The following is a 20,317-nucleotide window of genomic DNA, read 5'->3' as shown; positions in this document are numbered from 1 at the left end:
TAAAAATCATGTGCCATATCTGATGTTCCTAATATGAATAGTTTCCCTAACCTGTGCTTGTACTGTATCTACTCCGAGATATAAGCCCAAAAATGAACTGGTCTAGCCATATTAATACTGTGACTACCAGAGCAAGTCAAAGGCTAGGAATTCTATGGCGAGTAACTCGCTTTCTGACCGCAGGACCCCTCCCAACCATCTACAAGGCGCAAGTCAGGAGTATAATGGAAGACTCCCCACTTGTCTGGATGATAGCAGCTCCAACAACACTCGAAGGTTGACACCATCCAGAACAAAGCAGCCCACTTGATTGCTACCCCTTCCACAATCTCTCCACCACTGACAAACAGGGCAGCCATGTGCACCATCTATAAGATGCACTGCAATAACTTGCCAAGGTTCCTTCGACAACACCTTCCAAACCTATGACTGCTACCATCCAGAAGGACAAGCGGGGGAACACTAGCTGGTGGTTCCCCTCCAAGTCACTCACCACCCCGATTTGGAAATATATCGCCATCCCTTCACTCGCTGGGGCAAAATCCTGAAATTATCTCCTGAACAGCACAGTGGGAGTACTGGCACCTCGGGGACTGCAGTGGTTAAGAAGGCAGTTCACCACCACCTTCTGAAGGGCAACTTGGGATTGGCAATAAATGCTGGCCTAACCAGAGACGCCCACATCCCGTAAACAAATTTAAAAACGTTTAAGTATATCTCAAATTTTCTTATTTCCAAAAACATAAGGAAAAGTACAGTTAAATAGCCTCACTTAGCTTCTGTTTAGTGAATTTTAAGTGGATTAAATTCATAATTCTAAGAAGGATGGAAAGGGCAGAAATATTTAACAAGTCTTCAACAAATCAGTTTGCACAATTTTCTATTTGATGCCCTTTGCCTATAAAAGAACATGACGTGTGTATTAAACTCAGCCGTAAGTAGATGATCATAAAGCTCCAGCTAATTTTATTTTAAATGTTAACATGATCTGGTCAGAATCATGTTTTCTAAAATACACTCTAGATTACTCCTCCTTTCAGAAGGAAAGGCATTGGGGCACAAGGAAAAATATTCAAATCCCTGTACTTTTGGAATAGCTTCACACAATTAGAAGGAAAAAAAAATCTTAGTTGTCCACCTGGATCTTTCAATTCGTTCTTGGAATATGTTGTTTGCTGGTAAGGCCAGAATTTATTGGCCATCCCTAGTTACTGTGGTGGTGGGCTGCCACCTTAAACCACTGATTATTTTGAATGGTGACCCAGCAAGCCAGAGGGCAGATGTTGATGTGGGGCTGAAATCATCTACACCAGACCTGATTAAATGTTTACATTTCCAGACTTGCTTTATGCAGAGCTCAGATTCTCAAACTGTTGGTGCCATTTGAAGTTTTCTGGAATATTAGTCCAGTATTAATCACCACTGCTATACTGTTGAAATTCAAAGTATTTCGTGGACGTAGAATCTACAGTGCATCTTGTAGATGGGACACACTGCTACATGTATGGGGGGGAAGTTTAAGGTGGTGGGTAGGAATGGCAATCTAGCAGTCAATTTTGTTTTGAGTGGTGAGCCCCAGGATGTGTGGCATGTTTTGGATAAGCAGCAGTTATTCACCATATGATACTCCACCTCCAACTTGCATTTATGCATTAGAGCTGAACGCTGCAATAATCTGCAAACCACTTCTCTGCGTGGTAGGACGATATTGACAAAGCAGCAGTTTGTGGAGCCTTGGACACTACTGACAAACCTTTACTCTGGGTCTGGGCTCCAAATTAATCATTATTTATGTTAGATATAATTTCAGCAGTGGGGATTGTTTCCCACTGCCCTGAAACTTACAAGGGATGCTTGAAGCAGAGTGGCCCTGACAGCATTGATAAGTGCTGCTTGATACAATGTAAATAAAATGTCACCACAGTCCCAGAGGATCATAGGCTGCTGTCTCCTGAGAGAGAGCTGACTGGTGGTGATTTAATCTGGATTGGGTAAGGCAACGCTCAGCTGGTATAGGAACTGAACCCATACTGTTGTCACTCTGCATCCCAAACCAGATCTCACATCTTCAGTGTCGAGTGATGGGTAGTAATTGACTTGATCTCCTTTTGCCTTGCACCATCATCCCTTTTCATTTAATCTCCTGCCTTTTGCTCATCAGCAATATTCCATTTTGGGCTTGAGGGGCCAGTTGTAATGCTATTTGAGGAATTTTATGCACCCCCATTACCTGTAAACCCACCAGTAGGGAAATGTAAAATTCTGCCCAGGATTCTTCCCATTTTGATTTTCTCCTTGTCCATGGTCTTCCTGCTTACATTTGTGACTGACGTGGACTTCTAATCCCTCAACAACCCCGACCATAATAGCCTTTGGACACTCACGGCTTCTTTCTTGAATATAGGTGCAACTAGTTTACATCAGTTCCTTGTGATAATGTCCTCGTACCAACCATCTGAAACTGCTTCAAGGACCTTCCCTCCATTGTAAAGTCAATTTGAGTTCAGCAGTCCATTGATGAATGGCACATACTTTTCCATTCAAAATTAACATGTGTGCCTACAAGTGTCAGGCAATGACCATCTCCAGGAGTCCAAATGCTTCCTAGACTTTAAAATGGCATTACTATTGCTGAATTCCCCACCAGCATTTTACTATTTGAAGGTTTACTATTTTAGAAACATTTGGACCAATCCCAAATGTCAGATTTCCTCATGTGCAGATTGAATTTTTTATTTAACTTTTTTTTTTTTTTTGCAGCCTCCATTTAATGTCAAAACACTGCTTGCTGTCCTGTGGAAATATATTCAATAAGAACCAATGCTTCACTGTTCAGTACTCAACAATAGAATTGGCAGTCTAAAGTCAAAGGATCCACACATTTAATTTTTGTCCAACAATTGTATTGAAACTAGTGGGTGCCAAAAGTAGCTACACTCATACGATGTTTGTGTAATGAAGAAATTAATTTTTTCCAGCTGAGAGATCTGTTTCAACACACTTCATTGATGGAAGGGCTGTGCTAGAATTAAGTTACATGGGGAGAAGGACAACTAACAGTAGAGTGCCTGAAATAAGGGGGAGATCCAAAGCAGTAGGAACATTTATTCAGGGTAGGTGGAAGAAACCACCAGATTTTGGGGTCCTTATTTTGCAACTTTCTGTCAAGCTGAAAATGTTCTGGAAATGAGAGAAAACTACATCCAGCTTTGAGTTCTGTGATTCATGAGTGGAAATAAAATTGTTTGTATTTAATAAAACAAACGTTTAAGATGGTATGAACATTTTTATATACATTTATACCTTGTGTACACACAGAGAACACCATAATTTCAAGACATTGATCATGTAGCTGGAACAAGCTGGTTAAAGACCTGGCTGCATTCCAAAACCTGGTCCCTTGGGTGGTTCTAATAGTGAAGTTAAACCTTTAGCAGGCTCACAAGAAAAACGTCCATTCCTAGAAAGGACAAAAGATAAACTGAGTCAATATGTTCAAATACTATGCAGTAAGGTTAGTTTTAGTAAAACACGCACCATTCTTCAGTAAAGTATATGCTTGCATAGAGTAGTACAGACATTGGTACTGCCTATCACAGGGCTAAGCCTCAATTTCAAATGTTAAAAAAATATGCATTTTTCCTGAATATTTTGTAACATTGATTAGTACACCAACAATTTGCATTTATGATGCCTTTAATTTGGTGAAAAATCTCTAGGTATTTAACAGGAATTTGAAACAAAATCTACAGCCAATGTGGAGATATTAGGTGGCCAAAAACCTGTCCATGAGGTGGGTTTTAAGGGAGCATCTTAATGAAGAGGTAGAGAAACGAACCAAAGACTCTGGCTTTGACCATCCCAGTATTTAATTGGGAGGAAATTTCTGCTCTTGTAGCACTGCTGTCTCACAGCACCAGGGACCTGGGTGACTGTGTGGAGTTTGCACTTTCTCCCTGTGTCTGCGTGGGTTTCCTCCGACAGCCTAAAGATGTGCAGCTTAGGTGGATTGGCCATGCTAAATTGCACCCTTAAGATTAGGTGGCTTTGTGGCAAGGGAGTGGGCCTGGATAGGATGCTCTTTCAGAGGGTCGGTGCAGACCCAATGGGCAGAATGGCCTCCTGATCTGTAGATATTCTATAGTGGGCAAAGAGGAGAAGAATGAGGAGAGATAGCAGTGAGCAGTGGAGACTGGATTAGATATTTTTAAAGCTGAGTTATATAGAGTCAAAGGGTATAAGAGGGTAGACAGGAAGGTATTTACGGCCACAATCATATTTGAGGGGAGAGGGGGGGGGGTTGAATGGCTCTAGTTGCTTCCTACTAGTTTCCTCCCACAAGTTCCACAAGACGTGCTGTTAGGTAATTTGGACATTCTGAATTCTCCCTCGATGTACTCGAGGGGCCGGTATGTGGTTACTAGGGGCTTTTCATAGAAACTTCATTGTAGTGTTAATATTTATGTCCTGCTCCGAATACATGTTTTGTATGTATTTCCTGTATTAGAATAACAGAGCTACAGGTGCACTTGTGAAGATTTCTGTACAGATTTATTAGCAGACCAACTTTAGCTTTAGTGCCCCCAAACAGCAGATTATTTGAAATTTACTTCCTTTCCAACAAGCTTTCCTCTGGCACCAGTTGGTGGCCTCTGGCTCTCTAAATGTCTATTTTGGGAATACAGCTAAGCAATGGCTTGCAGATGAATTCCAGGAATTAAGAGCTCTGGGCCTCAAAGATTTTACACTCGCCACCCTAAACTCGTTGAGAATTAAAACAGATTAAACAAATGCTACGTTTATAGGTTTCCTAATGGTTAACAAAACTTTTTTTCACAACAGCACAGTTTGCACAATTTTCACCACCCCGTGCATCATATCTGCTTATTCAGCATTAACCATCGATAATCAGGAAATAGTTCAAACCATTTGCCATTGCATTGGTGCAAATTATAAAGCATTGCATACAACTCAAGTATGCCAATCATTTTGCACTTTGATCAAGTTATTCTATGCTTGCAAGTAGGACTTCTATTTTGAAATCAGTTGTTTTTCCCACATGGAGAAGAAGTTTGAACAAGTCAAAATTACTTTAAAAAGCCCCCAGAACTCTTGCACTGCTGCATATCCTCTTGCTGAGCTCGACACCCTCCAAGTCAGTTTTAGAATTACTGAAAATGTGTTTGAAAAATGACCCGAATACATGAACATGGTTGACAATGCTCCCTACTGCTGAAATTAATTTTCAGGTACTCTTAATTTTTATAGCAGCAATTCTGTTCTTCGCATGCAGCAAGTAGACAATTTGCGTCCATACAAATATGTCCATTATAAACGATAGGACTAACTCCCTTCAGGTCTGAACCTTGTTATTCACATGACTGAATAAGGCAAAACTGATTTAACTGAAACTTTGGAACAAAGTGTGTGCTTCAAATAGTGAACAAAACTGACTTGTTACAAGTTCATCTGGTTTATTTACAGTACATGGAACCAAATTTATACAGGCCTACGTTAGAATGGATGAGACTGATTTACATAAATCTCTAAATATAAAATGTGGGTTTATGAAACGTGACCCAGGTTGTCATTGGTTAATTTAAAGCTAGCAAGTAAAACAGCTGCTGGGACATTGTTCAGACATGCAGCTGCCTGTCTTAAATACTGAAATGCAACAGAAGTTGTTTAATGTAACTGCCCCATCCCATGTCTGTGACAGGAAAACAAGATGGAAATTAAAATGTCACTGTAGCTGCTGTTGGTTTTTAATGACCCTTCACGGGTTTTTAAAAATTGAGACAATTTCAAAACTAATTAATAGATTTGTAATACAGGAGAAACACTTGCAGGATTTTATTAAATTTCATTACAACCATATTTCTTTTTTTCTCAATGCTACAAGGATTAAAAACATCCTTTTTAACAAGGTCAAATTCTCCTTCCCCTGCACTGCAGAAAGAGCACGAGAGAAGAATATCAGTAATAATCTCCTTCATCAAAAACAGAGCATTGGTTGTCCAGACTGACATGAATATAATCTCATACACCCAAACCTAAATTACCATCTTTAGGGGAATAAAAAGGGGGGGGGGGGGGGGGGGGGGGGTGGAGAGGAGGGAAAAGAGAGTGGAGAGAGAAGAATGCAGAAATTCTCTCATCGGGCCTGGCTTAGAGTTTTGCACTTCCCTTAAACTAATTCTGTCTGCAGACCTGTTTCAGCCTAGTGGCTTTGCCATTCAGGCTTCAATTAAAATGCAACCCTGATCCATCTGATGCAATACATCTTCGGCAGGTGCACTTTCTTAGAACTACGCATCTAAAATTACTCCAGGATAGAATTCCCTCGTGTGAAAGGTCTGCACCGACCGTAGGCCCTATTTTTGTAACCCCATCTAATCTACACATCATTTTTTTCTATAAATTTAGAGTATCCAATTATTTGTTTCCTAATTAAGGTGCAATTAAGCATAGCCTATCCTGCCGATCTTTGGATTGTGGGGGTGAAACCCACGCAGGCAAGGGGAGAATGTGCAAACTCCACACGGACAGTGACTCAGGGCTGGATTCCAACCCGGGTCCTCAGCGGTGTAGGCAGCAGTGCTAGCCACTGTGCTGCGTCCTAGCCCTAACCCCAACATTTTTGACATCCGAAAATCCCTTCCAAAACCCGCTCAACCTCGGACATGCCCAAAACATGCACATGATTTGCCGGCCTCCCTGCACACCCCTGGAAAGAACAGACTCATCCTGGATGCCATCCATGTGGGCCCTTTACACCATCTTAAATTGGACAAGGCCTAATCTTGCACACGACAATGACGCATTCACCCTCCACAGAGCTTCACTCCATACTCCAGCCCCCAAAGCCCCCTCCAACTTACACCTAACCTTCTTCACGGGAGCAGTCTCCCTCTTCAACAGCTCGCCATATATATCCGCAACTTTGCCCTCGATCTCAACCTTGGACAGAAGCTTATCCTGTGGCACTGGGGGCAGCATCGGAAACAACAGCACCTCCTTTCTCATGAAGTCCCCAACCTGAACCCTTAGGCAACTGATATGTCCCCTCCAACTCCTTCCGGCCTGTAAACTTTCCTCCCACAAACAAATCCCTAAAATATTCTATCCCCACTTGCCACCATCCCCGGAACCTCGCATCCAACCACGGCAGAGCAAACCTTTGATTATTGCAAATCAGCGCACACAAAGGCATGCCTTTCAATCCAAAGTGCTGTCGACATTGGTTCCAAACCTTTGGTGCTGAACCACAAGACTCGTGGCATACGTGACCAGGAAGAATGGAAGAGTCACCAACAACAGTGCCCTCAGGCTGGTCCTCTTATAAGAGGCTGCCACCATCCGCCCCCACCGCCCATTTCCTAACCATTGCAATATTTGCTGCCCAGAAGTAGTTCGACAAGCTCAGCAATGCTACCCCCCCCCCACAAGAAAGTGCCAACCCACGGAGCCTTTCCTACCCACACAAACCTCAAGACCATCTCATTAACCTTTCTAAAAAGGACTTGGGCACAAAAATCCGGAGGTTTTGAAACCGTCATCTTTACAGTCTGACCCAACCCGTCAATTACAATGGCAACACACCCCACCCTCTTAAAGTCTGCCTTTATTCACTCCACCAGACATGGCAAGTTCAACTTATGCAGCTGGGCCCAACTCTGTGCCATCTGTATCCCAAGGTAGCGAGAGTTCACCCGTAACAACCGAAGCAGAAGTTTCCCCCAACATCCGCTCGTCCCATGCATTAATTGGGTATATCTCGCTTTCCTCCATATTCTGCTTATACTCCGAAAAGCGGCCAAAATCCCCATGATCCTATCAAAGCTCCCGAAAGGGTCCGAAATATTCAGCAGAAGATCATCCGCATACAAAGAAACTCGGTACTTGACTCACCCAACCCCACTTAATACCCCCCTCCACTCCCTCCTGCAGAGATAGCAGTCACCCATGCCTTGTCCCCCCGGTCCAACCCAAAATAATCCAAACTGACCTTGTTCATCTGAACACTTGCTTTACACGCCTATACAACAAGTGAACCCAATCCACAAACCTTTGCCCAAACCGGAACCGCCCAACACCTCAAACAAATTTGCCCATTCGACCCAGTCGAATGCCTCCGTATCGATTGCTACAACCACTTCCACTTCTCGGACCTCCGAGTGCATCATTATAACATTAAACAACCACTGTACGTGCGCCGACAACTGCAGCCCCTTCACAAACGCCGCCTGGTCCTCACTTATCACTCTGGCACACAATCCTCTACTTGCGTCGCCAGCAACCTCCACCAACAACTTTGTATCTACATTGTACAGCGAGATCGGGCGGTACGATCCACACTGCTCCAGGTCCTTGTCCTTTAAAATGAGCGATACCGAAGCCTGAGAAGCGTGGCGGGGTAAGCTCCCCCCTCACCATCAACATCCCCACTAGCAGGGGCCCCAATTCCAACCTGAACTTGTTCTAGAACTCAAATAGGAACCCATCCAGACCTGGGGCCTTCCCCACCTGCATCAATCACACGCAATCCATTACCTCCCTCAGCCCGATTAGGGTCCCCAGCCTCTGCACCTTTGCCTCCTCAACCCTCGGAAATTTCAAGCCGTCCAAAAACCACCTCATCACTTTGTCCCCCACCGGAGGCTCTGAATTATACAATCTCCAGTTAAAAGCCTCAAAACCCTGTTCACGCTCTTCAGTTAGATATCCCCATGCCCCTATCGTCTCGCACCCTTCCAATTTCCCTTGCCACCACCTGCCTCCTCAACTCAACTCCTGCTAGCTTTCTCCCCTTATTCAAATACAGCCCTACTGGCTCCACACAATTGTCTGAAGACTCTGCCTCTCAGAAAATCAAGATCATTCCAATTTGGGGCATATACATTCACTAGAACCACCAGCGTGCCCTCCAGCTTCTCTCACCATCACAAACCTACCCCCTCCCCTACTGTCTCGAACATCTTCACCACATACTGTGGTCTGCGTTCTCTCAATTCCTTCAGTCAGCCCCACGTAGATACATAGAAGATAGGAGCAGGAGGAGGCCTTTCGGCCCTTCAAGCCTGCTCCTCCATTCATAGGATCATAGAATTTACATTGGCAGAAAGCCATTCGGCACATCGAGTCTGCACCGGCTCTTGGAAAGAGCATCCACTTCAGCCCACACCTCCACCCCATCCCAGTAATCCCACTTAACCCAAGGGCAATTTAGCATGGCCAATCCACATCTTTGGGCTGTGGGAGGAAACTGGAGCACCCGGAAGAGACCCACGCAGACACGGGGAGAACGTGCAGACTCCGCACAGACAGTGGCCCAAGCCAGAATCGAACCTGGGACCCTGGAGCTGTGAAGCAATTGTGCTAACCACTGTGCTACCTTGCCGCATTCATTCATGGGAGGCATGGTAGCACAGTGGTTAGCACATGGGTTTCCTCCGGGTGCTCCAGTTTCCTCCCACAGTCCAAAGATGTGCAGATTAGGTGGATTTGCCATGCTAAATTGCCCTTAGTGTCCAAAAAGGTGGGGTGGGGTTTCATAGAATTTACAGTGCAGAAGGAGGCCATTCGGCCCATCGAGTCTGCACTGGCTCTTGGAAAGAGCACCCTACCCAAGGTCAACACCTCCACCCTATCCCCATAACCCAGTAACCCCACCCAACACTAAGGGCAATTTTGGACACGAAGGGCAATTTATCATGGACAATCCACCTAACCTGCACATCTTTGGGCTGTGGGTTACGGGGATACGGTGGAGGTGTGGGCTTGGGTAGGGTGCTCTTTCCAAGAGCTGGTGTAGACTCAATGGGCCGAATGGCCTCCTTCTGCACTGTAAATTCTATGATCACGATAATAGCTGATCATCCAATTCAATAGTCTAATCCTGCTTTCTCCCTATACCATTCTCCCCCAAGTGCTATATCGAGCCACTTCTTGAATATATTCAATGATTTAGCATCAACTACTTCCTGTGGTAATGAATTCCACAGGCTCACCACTCTTTGGGTGAAGAAATGTCTCCTCATCTCTGTCCGAAATGGTTTACCCTGAATCCTCAGACTGTGACCCCTGGTTCTGGACCCACCCACCATCGGGAACATCTTCCCTGCATCTACCTTGTCTAGTCCTGTTAGAATTTTATAAGTCTCTATGAGATCCCCACCCATTTTTCTGAACTCCAGAACAATCCCAACCTAATCAATCTCTCCTCATATGACAGTCCCGCCATCCCTGGAATCTGTCTGGTAAACCTTCGCTGCACTCCCTCGAGAGCAAGAACAACCTTCCTCAGAAAAGGAGACCAAAACTGCACACAATACTCCAGGTGTGGCCTCACCAAGGCCAGCAACACATCCCTGCTTCTATACCCAAAACCTCGCGCAATGAAGGCCAACATACCATTAGCCTTCTTTACTGCCTGCTGAACCTGCATGCTTACCTTCAGCGACTGGTACACAAGGACACCCAGGTCCCGCTGCACACTCCCCTCTCCCAATTACTAACCATTCAGGTAGATGTGCCTTCCTGTTCTTGCTTCCAAAGTGAATATTATCTACACTTATCCAAATTATACTGCATCTGCCATTGATTCGCCCAACCTGTCCAGATCATGCTGTAGGATCCCTGCATCCTCGTCACAATTCACCCTCCCACCTAACTTGGCATCATCAGCAAACTTTGAGATGTTATCATTAATATATATTGTGAATAGCTGGGATCCCAGCACCGATCCCTGTGGCATCCCATGTTACTGCCTGCCAATTTAAAAAGGACCCATTAATTCCTACTTTTTGTTTCCTCTCTGCCAACCAGTTTTCTATCCACCTCAATACATTTCTCCAAATCCCATGCACTTTAATTTTGAACAATAATCTCTTATGCGGGACTTTGTCAAACGCCTTCTGAAAGTCCAAATATCCCACAATCTGCGGGTTCTGCCTCCTGGGACGATTCTCCAGGTCCGCCACCTTCTCCCAGCACCTCTTGTGGCTCTCCTCCAGGAGCACCATCTCTGTCTTCAATGAGGCCCGCCAATCCTCATACCCACCTGCCACCTCCCTGTACCTCCAGCCTCTGCTCCAGTCTCTCGATAGCTGCTCCAAGTAGCTCCACCACCATTGCTAGGTCCTCGAAGGCCTCCTGCCTCTGCTGCTGGAACTTTGCATTCAGAAAGTCCACCAGTTGCTCAGTAGACCACTGGGCGAGCAATGCCACCCCAGATCCCTCCACCATCTTTTCCTCTGTCGCACCTCGAATAACCTCTCGGCCAAGATGCTGCCTCTTGTTCATTACACTCCTTGTCTGGTAAGCCATAAACCGACCCCACCGATGGAGCACGACCATTTCTCTGCGTTTAAGTATCTCACACCAGCAATAACCCCTTAAATAGGGTGAACAAGGACCAAGCAATTCCACCTCGAGCGAGAGCCACCAAATGTGCAATCACTCATTCCATGGCTGCCACCGGAAGTCGCCTTCCAAATGAATAAAACATATTGCATTTTTACAGTATTCTTGCATTCTATTTACCTTGGGCCAGGTTTGGGAATTTTGCCAGCTTTCAATTCATCAATTATTCCTTCCATATCTTTTGCCGTTAGATCTTCCTGAAATGCAATTACATTAATATCCATATGAAATTATACAATGTACTGTTTTTAATGTAAATGTAGCACCTCCCCATATAGTTTAACAAAGTAGAGAAGGAACACCCACTATGGTAGCAAAGCTAAAAATAAAAAAACAATACGGTTCAATTCCTGGTTCACTGAGTTAGCTGACGTCAGCCAGGGTTCCCGATCACTAGTAGAAAGTACAAGTGGGAAGATTAGGCAAGAAGAGGAGCTGCTGCTCTGCTTGCCAACTTTTACCGTATTGACAATAAGAATGGCCCTTGGGGAAAGGGTAAATGTTGACAAACTGTATAAATCTAATTCACTAATGTATAAAGCACATTTAGTTCATATAAAAAATTACGTATATAAATTCCAAATTATAAATCAGTTAACAGTTGCAACTAGACAAATTGAGCAAGATTTGTATTTAAAGCTGTACAATCAAAAATGAGTGCCAAGAGCTGGATAGAGAGCGTATTGTCTATTAAATGGCAACCATTTCAACTTCCTTCAATTATAAAATAATCATCTGCTATGGACCAAATTTTAAAATGACCTTTATTGCCATTTAAGGTTGAATAGTAATTTGAAATTAGATTTAGTGTTGAAACTATTTCCAGTATAGATTATGGTAAAGATGTCTGGAGTGTTGTTAAAATTGTCCTATTGTAGCATATAACAGCATAAAACAATGACAATCCATTTCAAAGACTTACATAATAGTTGTCATTAATTTGCACCATTGGTGCATTGACACAGGCACCCAGACACTCTACCTCTGAGACAGTGAAAAGCTCATCAGGTGTAGTTTCTCCAATAGAGATACCTAAAGATGAAAAGAACTTAATTGAAAATACAGCTTCACTTTTAGAGACTCGTCAGAACCAAACCTGACTGGATTCAGTTGTTTCCAAGTATCTTTTTAAAAAATCCTTCAAATGGTTTCGATACCTTGCTTCCATTACAATACAGTTTTAGAAAAGGCACTTTTTAAAAAAGATACAACCATGATCAACAAATAAAATTTATATTGGGCCTCTGTACCAGATTCAATATTTAAAAAGCAGCTTGACAAATGTTTTACCATAAAACAATATGTTGCCTTTAACATAGAACATTGCACAATTTACAGTGGGATTAAAGATACCAGAATCAAGAAAATTTATTTCAACAAGGATTTATAGTTTATCTACTCAATAAACAAATGTATGTTTACATGTCCAGTACCAACTGGAATTTGGGTTAATAATTTCAATGGTGGCGATCAAGGCTTAAATCAAATTTATGTTCCCTGCTGCATTTTCTTTAGCTGCGCTGGTCCATTTGGCATAGTGAGGGGAGAATAATTTTCTAAATATCAATAAAGAGCACCCTGAAGACAGAAAACACAATTCTTCTGGTACTTTCTTTACCAAAGGAAAATAAGGTTAGGATTCTACTATAAATTGAGAGAATGCAGCTACACGTTATGATACGCTATAGATAGATAACCTGCAACAAAAACAGAAAATGCTTTGACAAAGAATCATCCAGTGTCAAAACGATACATTCCTTCTGTTTGTTTCAGATTCCAGCATCTGCAGTCATTTGCTTTTATCAGTTAGTTAACCTGCTTATCACTTTTGAGTGATGGTCATGAGTTGTGGTTAGCAGCTTGCATGAGGTACAATTCATACCCCGAAGGTATTCATACATTTGAGTCATCAAACAGGAAGATTTTCTGCAATTTGATCTGCAACAGCTTTGGGTTAATGCTCAGCTAGGGTTTGAGTTAGAATGGGAAGGGAGCTAACAGTTGGAATAGTAGCCTCAAAAAAACGATTGGGTTTTATAAAAAGTACAAATCTACCTACATGTGAGTCGTGATCAAATTTAAGTAAGACTGTATAATTTAAGTAGGACTGTATTCTCTAGATCAGAGGTTATTGGGATCCAATCAAGTTTGAAAATATAAGTTGATTATTTTCACTGGCCCATGAAGGATTTGAATTAGTACAAAAAAACAAAGGGGGCGCTAAGATAAATGTTAATATGATACTTCTTAGATTGTTTCCACCAGTAGCCACTGCAGCTGAGTCGGAGCCACTGAAACTGAGTCAATCATGGTAACTAAAGAAGTCGATAAACAATAAAAGAATACCATAGCTCTATATACCAGCAACTGATATTAACTGGCCATTACATGAATTCTCATTTTATGAAATGCACAATGAATAAGCACTCTGACAAGGCAAGACACAGGTTGTACACATTAATGGACATCAATTTGGACAGAAGAATCTATAGCTTCCTACGCTGGAATTATGAAAATAAATATGCAACTTGTTTCCTCTCAATATCAGTTCTAAGACAGAAGACTACTTCTCTAGCTTAACCTCTGAACTTGTTTATTCAGGTTTTAAAATATAGTCACATTGTTTCTGCTGGTTATGCATGACAGGCCAATATTTCACACAGACCACCCCAACCTCAGGGCACTGTTCTGGCAAGACAATCAGATCCTTGTTCAATGAGTTATAAATCGGAGGGTTACAAATTAGGGAATAATCCTAGACTGTGGCACACAATTGACCTCATTAATTATGCCAAACTATCTACTGACTAATATTGAATGAAGCCAATCTATTGGTGGACACTTGCCAATTATTGTGAACATTCTACTTAACTAGTTTTCACTACTGGACATAACTTCAATAACTTTCATAAATAAGCAACATTGATCCAAACACGTGTCTAATTATCATTTGAGATTGCGGATTTACTACTAGTTAAAAAAAAACCCCACAATGTAGCCATTGGGCGTTACCACTCGTGTAGGACCACAATGCAGCCATTGGGTGTTAACCACTTGTTGTGTAGGAGAAGAGTTGAGAAATTACATCCAACCTACTCAAAAATCTGTTATCACAGGATACTTGTATTTTTATTTATAAATTTAGAGTACCCAACTCTTTTTTTTCCCAATTAAGGGGCAATTTAGCGTGGCCATTCCACCTACCCTGCACATCTTTGGGTTGTGGGGGCGAAACCCATGCATGCATGGGGAGAATGTGCAAACTCCACACGGACAGTGACCCGGGATCAAACCCAGGTCCTCGACACCGTGAGACAGCAGTGCTAACCACTCTGCCACCGTGCTGCCCCATCACAGGATACTTGTTAATCCTAACTTTCATCAGAAGCATTTTCAGAATTTGAATCTGGCATCTGCTGAGTACGAAACCAACTTTTACCTAACAAGAAATGCTAGAGTTGAGAGAACCGAATAAACAATTTTTTGATTTCTTGTTAGCTTTGCTCGTTAGAAGCTTTCTCACCCGACTCAAAGCTTGTAGTTTCAAGTTCCACTCAGAACTTGTGCAGTGAAGGAATGCTGTGTTGTTAAACCAAGATCCTTGCTGCCTATTGAGCTGGATATAGATCATATGGCATACTGTAGAAGTGCCTTAGTTTAGACCAATATTTAACCTGGAATCAAGAGTACCAAAACAGAATTATTGGACTTTAATCTCACTGCTGTTGTGTGTAAAATGGTTGCGGTTTCTACCTACAAGACAACAATGATTACATATCAAAAGTATTTAATTGGTTGTGAAGTACTTTGTGATGTTCTGGAGACATGAAACGGTACTGCAAAGAAATAGCTTTGAAAATTATAGGAACATTAAATGATGGAATAAGTTATTGGAGCATTAAATGGTGGAATATTTTGTTTTTAAAGTCCCTATTTAATCATAATTTTGACAGAGCATACTTACAAATACGTCCAATAAATGCAGGGTACTAATCACTTGTAGTTTCTCTTCAGTAAACTAAGCCATAATCACAAAATCAATACTAGAATATTTTTGTACACTAACGTTAGCTTTCATAGTATTTAATTTTTTTTAAAATTCAGGATTTTCCAGCAACATTGATACTTTAATAAAAGGATTTTCCCATTTCAGTAAACGACTATGGAGTATCCAGATTTTCTGCTTACCAAGCTTTTTCGTGATACATGTTACAATGCTGTCAGAGTCACGGAGCATGCACGGTGTGGTTGTGCAGATCTGAATGTGGAACTTTCCCACTGGCTTGCGGTTAAACATAGTGTAAAATGTTGCTACTTCATATACCCTCATAGCAGGCATATTCAGAAGCTCACCAACCTTTTAAAGAAAAAGACATTATAGAAAGTGATTTGAAGATTTAGCTTCCTAGAATAGACGCTAATGAAACAAACTGCAAATTCTTCAACTTCCCATCAATTCAGCCCAGCAGTTTCAAATAACTATATTTGAATGAATGAAATGTATGCAATTGATGAGATATCCAGTACATGTTAACATTAACATAACATTATCCCACCTTCTTACAGCACAAGTGAAAGCCCAAAGAAAAGCTATATTTCTTGAAACTATGAAAAGACACAATGAAGTCTTCTGTTTAAAAAACATCTTCAACTAACTGAATACATTCTTGTGACTGAGGAGGATCTTTACACAGGAAAAACTAACCGCTTACATTTGTGTAGCTGGACCATTATTGTATAACGGCCCTCCATAACATCTTTGTTTTTGTACTCTGTATCTAGGTCATTAACTTAAAAGCAGTGAGCCTAGTACTGATCCATGGAGAGCTCCACACCGTTCTCCAGACCAATAAACAACATTTACCACTAGTTTCCTGCCTTAGGCCAATTTTGTATTTCTGCACACTAGGCTGGTTCGTAGGATGAAGGGGTTGTCTTATGAGAAAAGGGTTGAGCAGGTTGGGCCTTTTCTCATTTGGAATTTAGAAGAATGAGAGGTAAACTGATTGAAACAGATAAGAGTCTGAGGGTAAACCCTGTTTCTGTCTTCACAAATACTGCCAGACCTGTCGAGTTTATCCACCATTTTCTGTTTTTATTTAAGATTCTGAGGGAACTTGACAGGGTAGATATGGAGAGGATGTTTCCTCTTGTGGTAAATTTAGAACTAGGAGGCACAGTTTAAAAATAAGGGGCCTCCCACTGAAGACAGATGACGAGAATTTTTTTTTCTGAGGGTTGTTCATCTTTGAAATTTTCTGTCACACACAAAGCAGAAGAGGCTTGGTCATTGAATATGCTCAGATTTTTTATTTACCGGGGGGGGGGGGGGGGGGGGGGGGGGGTAGGATTATGACCTGGCATGAACTGCCTGAAATTGGTGGAAGCAAATACAATATTGACACTCAGAAGGGAATTGAATATATTCCTAAACAAAACATTTAAGAACATGGGGACAGAGCATGGTTGTGGGACTAATTTGGCTAGGTCTTCCAAACAGCCAACACAGCTACAATGAACTAAACGACCATCTTCTATGTGCTATGATTTTATTATATTTTCTCTTGTATTTCAATGGGAAGAGGGTGTACTGGTAAACTAGGGCAATGGTGCACATAACTACCAAATCTGGATGAGATAAGCTGAATTGATCCTTTGGTCCTTTCCTGTGTTTAATGTGCTAAACATTATATTATTTCAGACCAGAAACTGCATCAATATCCTAGTTTGACCATATCTGAGGATCTGTTAAGAATTGGGGAAAATTAAGATTTAAAAAATGAAACTGGGATCAAATGTAATAAAAAGGGGAACTGATAAGGGCAGGTTTTGATATGCGGATTAATTTTTTAAATAATCTTTATTGTCACAAGTAGGCTTACAGTAACACTGTAATGAAGTTACAGCGAAAAGCCCCTAGTCGCCACATTCCGGCACCTGTTCCTGTACACAAAGGGAGAATTCTGAATGTCTAACTCACCTAACAGCACGTCTTTCGGGACTTGTGGGCGGAAACCCATAGACAAGGGGAGAATATGCAGACTCCACACAGACAGTGACCCAAGCTGGGAATCGGGCCTGGGACCTTGGCGCTGTGAAGCAACAGTGCTAACCACTGTGCTACCGTATTAGCATACCAGTGAGAAAGCCACTTTGTCAGCCTCCCTGAAGGCAGCGAGGGATCGAATGCGAGGGCTTATGTGACGGGCATGTTGGAGAAGTTGATGGGGGCTGAGGCGTTCCCTCGGCCCCTGGAAGTGGATAGAGCGCAGAGCCCTCGTGAAGAAGCCCCGAGCGAACGAGCCGCTGAGGGTGATGGTGGTATGCTTTCACTGATTCCTGGACAAGGAACACGTTCTGCGGTGGGCCAAGAAGGAATGGAGCAGCAAGTGGGAGAATTGTGAGCAGCACATTTATCAGGACCTGGGCGCGGATTTGGCCAAGAGGTGAGCTGGGTTTAATCAGGCAAAAACGGCCCTCTTTAAGAAGGGGGTGAAGTTCGGGATGTTGTACCCAGCCCGTCTGTGGGTCACACATGATGAACGGGACTTCTACTTTGAAACACCAGACGAAGTATGGACTTTTATTAAAGAAAAGGGGCTGGAGGCGAACAAAAAGCCACTGAAGCCTTGGAGAGTACTGTGGTGGTGATTTGTTGTGCTGAGCTGTATATAAGTATAAATAGTGTTATGTGTAATAAGGGGCTGTTTAGATGGCTAACGGTAACTTTGTCTTGCAATGAGCTAGTTAGGGGGGGGGGGTGATCTTTGGGGCTGGTTCTGTTTATGGGTGGCTTTTTTTTCTAAAGTGGCTGTTCACTGTTTATTCTCTGTTTACTGGGGAATGTGATGCTTTTAATATGTTTGTCCAAGTTTTGGGGGGGGGGGGGCGGGGGAGACAGACCGCTTGGTGCCATGGGCGGGCGCTATCAAGTCAGCATGTGTTAGTTGACTCACGGAAGCACAGTGGGGGGGCGAGCAGGTGTTAAGCTGGAGCTTGACTTGGGGGGTTGGGTTTTTAGTGTTTAGTGGGGGAGGGGGAGCTACTTTGCTGACAGGGGAGGAACTGTTACTGGGGGACAAATGGGAGGTCGGGAACGAATGCCCGAAGGGGGGGCTCGAGGAGGCGAGCTAGAGGCTGGCCTAAAAAGGGTAGACGAGATTGAGAAAGGGGTGGGTTAGCCAAGTATTCCACTCAGGGCTGGACTCAAAGACCAGCGGGGGGGGGGGGGGGGGGGGGTAACGATCTTGATCAATAAACGAGAGGCATTTGAGGCAGGGAGAATCGTGTCAGACAAGGGGGGGTAGGTACATAACGGTGAATGCGAAGCTAGAGGGGGTGCGAGTGGTACTCGTGAACATATATGCTTCGAATTGGGACGATGCGGAATTTATGAGGCGGGCGTTAGGTAAGATCCCAGACATAGAGTCACATAACCTGATCATGGGAGGAGATTTTAACACAGTCACTGATCCGGAATTGGACCGGTCAAAATCCAGGACAGGGAGGAGGCCGGCTGCGGCAAAGGAATTGAAGGGGTTTATGGAACCGGGGGGGGGGGGGGGGGGGAGTAGACCCATGGAGGTTTGCACGGCCAAGGACGAAGGAGTTTTCTTTTTTCTCACATGTCCACAAGGTATACTCTTTGCATTGACTTTTTTGTCTGAGCAGGGCGCTAATACCGGGGGTGGTGGATACTGAGTACTCGGCAATCGCAGTGTCGGATCATGCCCCACATTGGCTGGACCTATGGGTTTGTGTGGAGAGAGTGCAACGCTCGCTGTGGAGACTGGATGTGGGGTTGCTAGCAGACAAAGTGATCTGTGGGCAAATGAACAAGTCCATCCAGAACTACCTGGAAACAAATGACATAGGGGAGGTCTCTGCAGCGACGGTTTGGGAAGCTATGAAGGCAGCGGTCAGAGGGGAATTAATCTCGATACGGGCCTACAGAGAAAAGGCGGAACGGACTGAGAGGGATATGTTAGTGGAGGAGATACTCCAGGCGGACAGGAGATACTCGTCGGCCCCGGCGGAGGTTACAGGCGGAGTTTGGGCTGTTGACCACAGGGAAAGCGGTAGAACAGTTGAGGAAGGCAAGGGGGGACGATTTAGGAGTACGGGGAAAAGGAAAGCAGAATGTTAGTGCACCAACTCAGGAAAAGGGAGGTGGCCAGGGAGATAGGTGAAGTAAAGTAAAGAGTAGAGGCGGGAATACTGTCCTGGACCCAGTGGGGGTGAATGAGGTGTTTATGGACTTTTATAGTAAATTATATGAGTCGGAACTCCCGGCTGGGGTGGAGGGGATGAGGCAGTTTTTGGATCTGGTTTCCGGGGGCAGATGAGGATCTGGTGGAAGAGCTGGGAGCCCCAATTGAGATTGAGGAAATAATCGAGGGGCTGGAGGGCATGCAGTCGAGCAAGGCCCTTGGGCCTGACGACTACCCGCTGGAATTCTAGAAGAAGTTTTCAGAGATATTGAGCCCACTGCTGGTGAGGACATTTTAACGAAGCAAGAGAGAAGGGAGTCCTCCCCCCAACAATGTCGCAGGCCTCGATTTCATTGCTCCTGAAACACGGGAAGGATCAGGAGCAATGCGGGTCATACAGGCCAATTTCTCTACTGAATGCGGATGCCAAACTGCTGGCTAAGATACTAGCCACAAGGATAGAGGACTGTGTCCCAGGGGTGATAGGGGAAAACCAGACAGGATTTGTAAAGGGCAAGCAACTCAAGGCCAATGTTCGAAGGCTTTTGAATGTTATTATGATGCCCTCAGAAGGAGAGGAGGTGGAGGTGGTAGTAGCGATGGATGCGGAGAAGGCTTTTGATCGGGTGGAGTGGAATTACCTGTGGGAGGTGCTGGGAAGGGCTTTATTGACTGGGTGCGGT

The 20,317-nt window shown here is 43.6% G+C and overlaps 1 protein-coding gene across 1 annotated transcript in view; it reads right to left on the bottom strand.

Moving 5' to 3' along the window:
• Positions 1 to 3,266: 3,266 nt before the first annotated feature.
• Positions 3,267 to 20,317, bottom strand: part of LOC140406475 (NADH dehydrogenase [ubiquinone] flavoprotein 2, mitochondrial-like) — a 28,970-nt gene continuing 11,919 nt past the window's right edge. Inside the window, exons 4-7 of the mRNA XM_072494503.1 lie at positions 15,613 to 15,781; positions 12,347 to 12,456; positions 11,545 to 11,621; positions 3,267 to 3,460 (exon numbers count right to left, since the gene is read on the bottom strand). Of these exons, the coding sequence (XP_072350604.1) occupies positions 3,367 to 3,460; positions 11,545 to 11,621; positions 12,347 to 12,456; positions 15,613 to 15,781 (450 nt within the window). The 3' untranslated portion in view covers positions 3,267 to 3,366. The remainder of the gene's footprint in view (positions 3,461 to 11,544; positions 11,622 to 12,346; positions 12,457 to 15,612; positions 15,782 to 20,317) is intronic.

Source organism: Scyliorhinus torazame, unplaced genomic scaffold (genome assembly GCF_047496885.1).
Source record: "Scyliorhinus torazame isolate Kashiwa2021f unplaced genomic scaffold, sScyTor2.1 scaffold_550, whole genome shotgun sequence".
Taxonomy (NCBI): Eukaryota; Metazoa; Chordata; class Chondrichthyes; order Carcharhiniformes; family Scyliorhinidae; genus Scyliorhinus; species Scyliorhinus torazame.
Note: the sequence above shows the minus strand (reverse complement) of the source record. Positions and strands in the feature narration are given on the sequence as shown.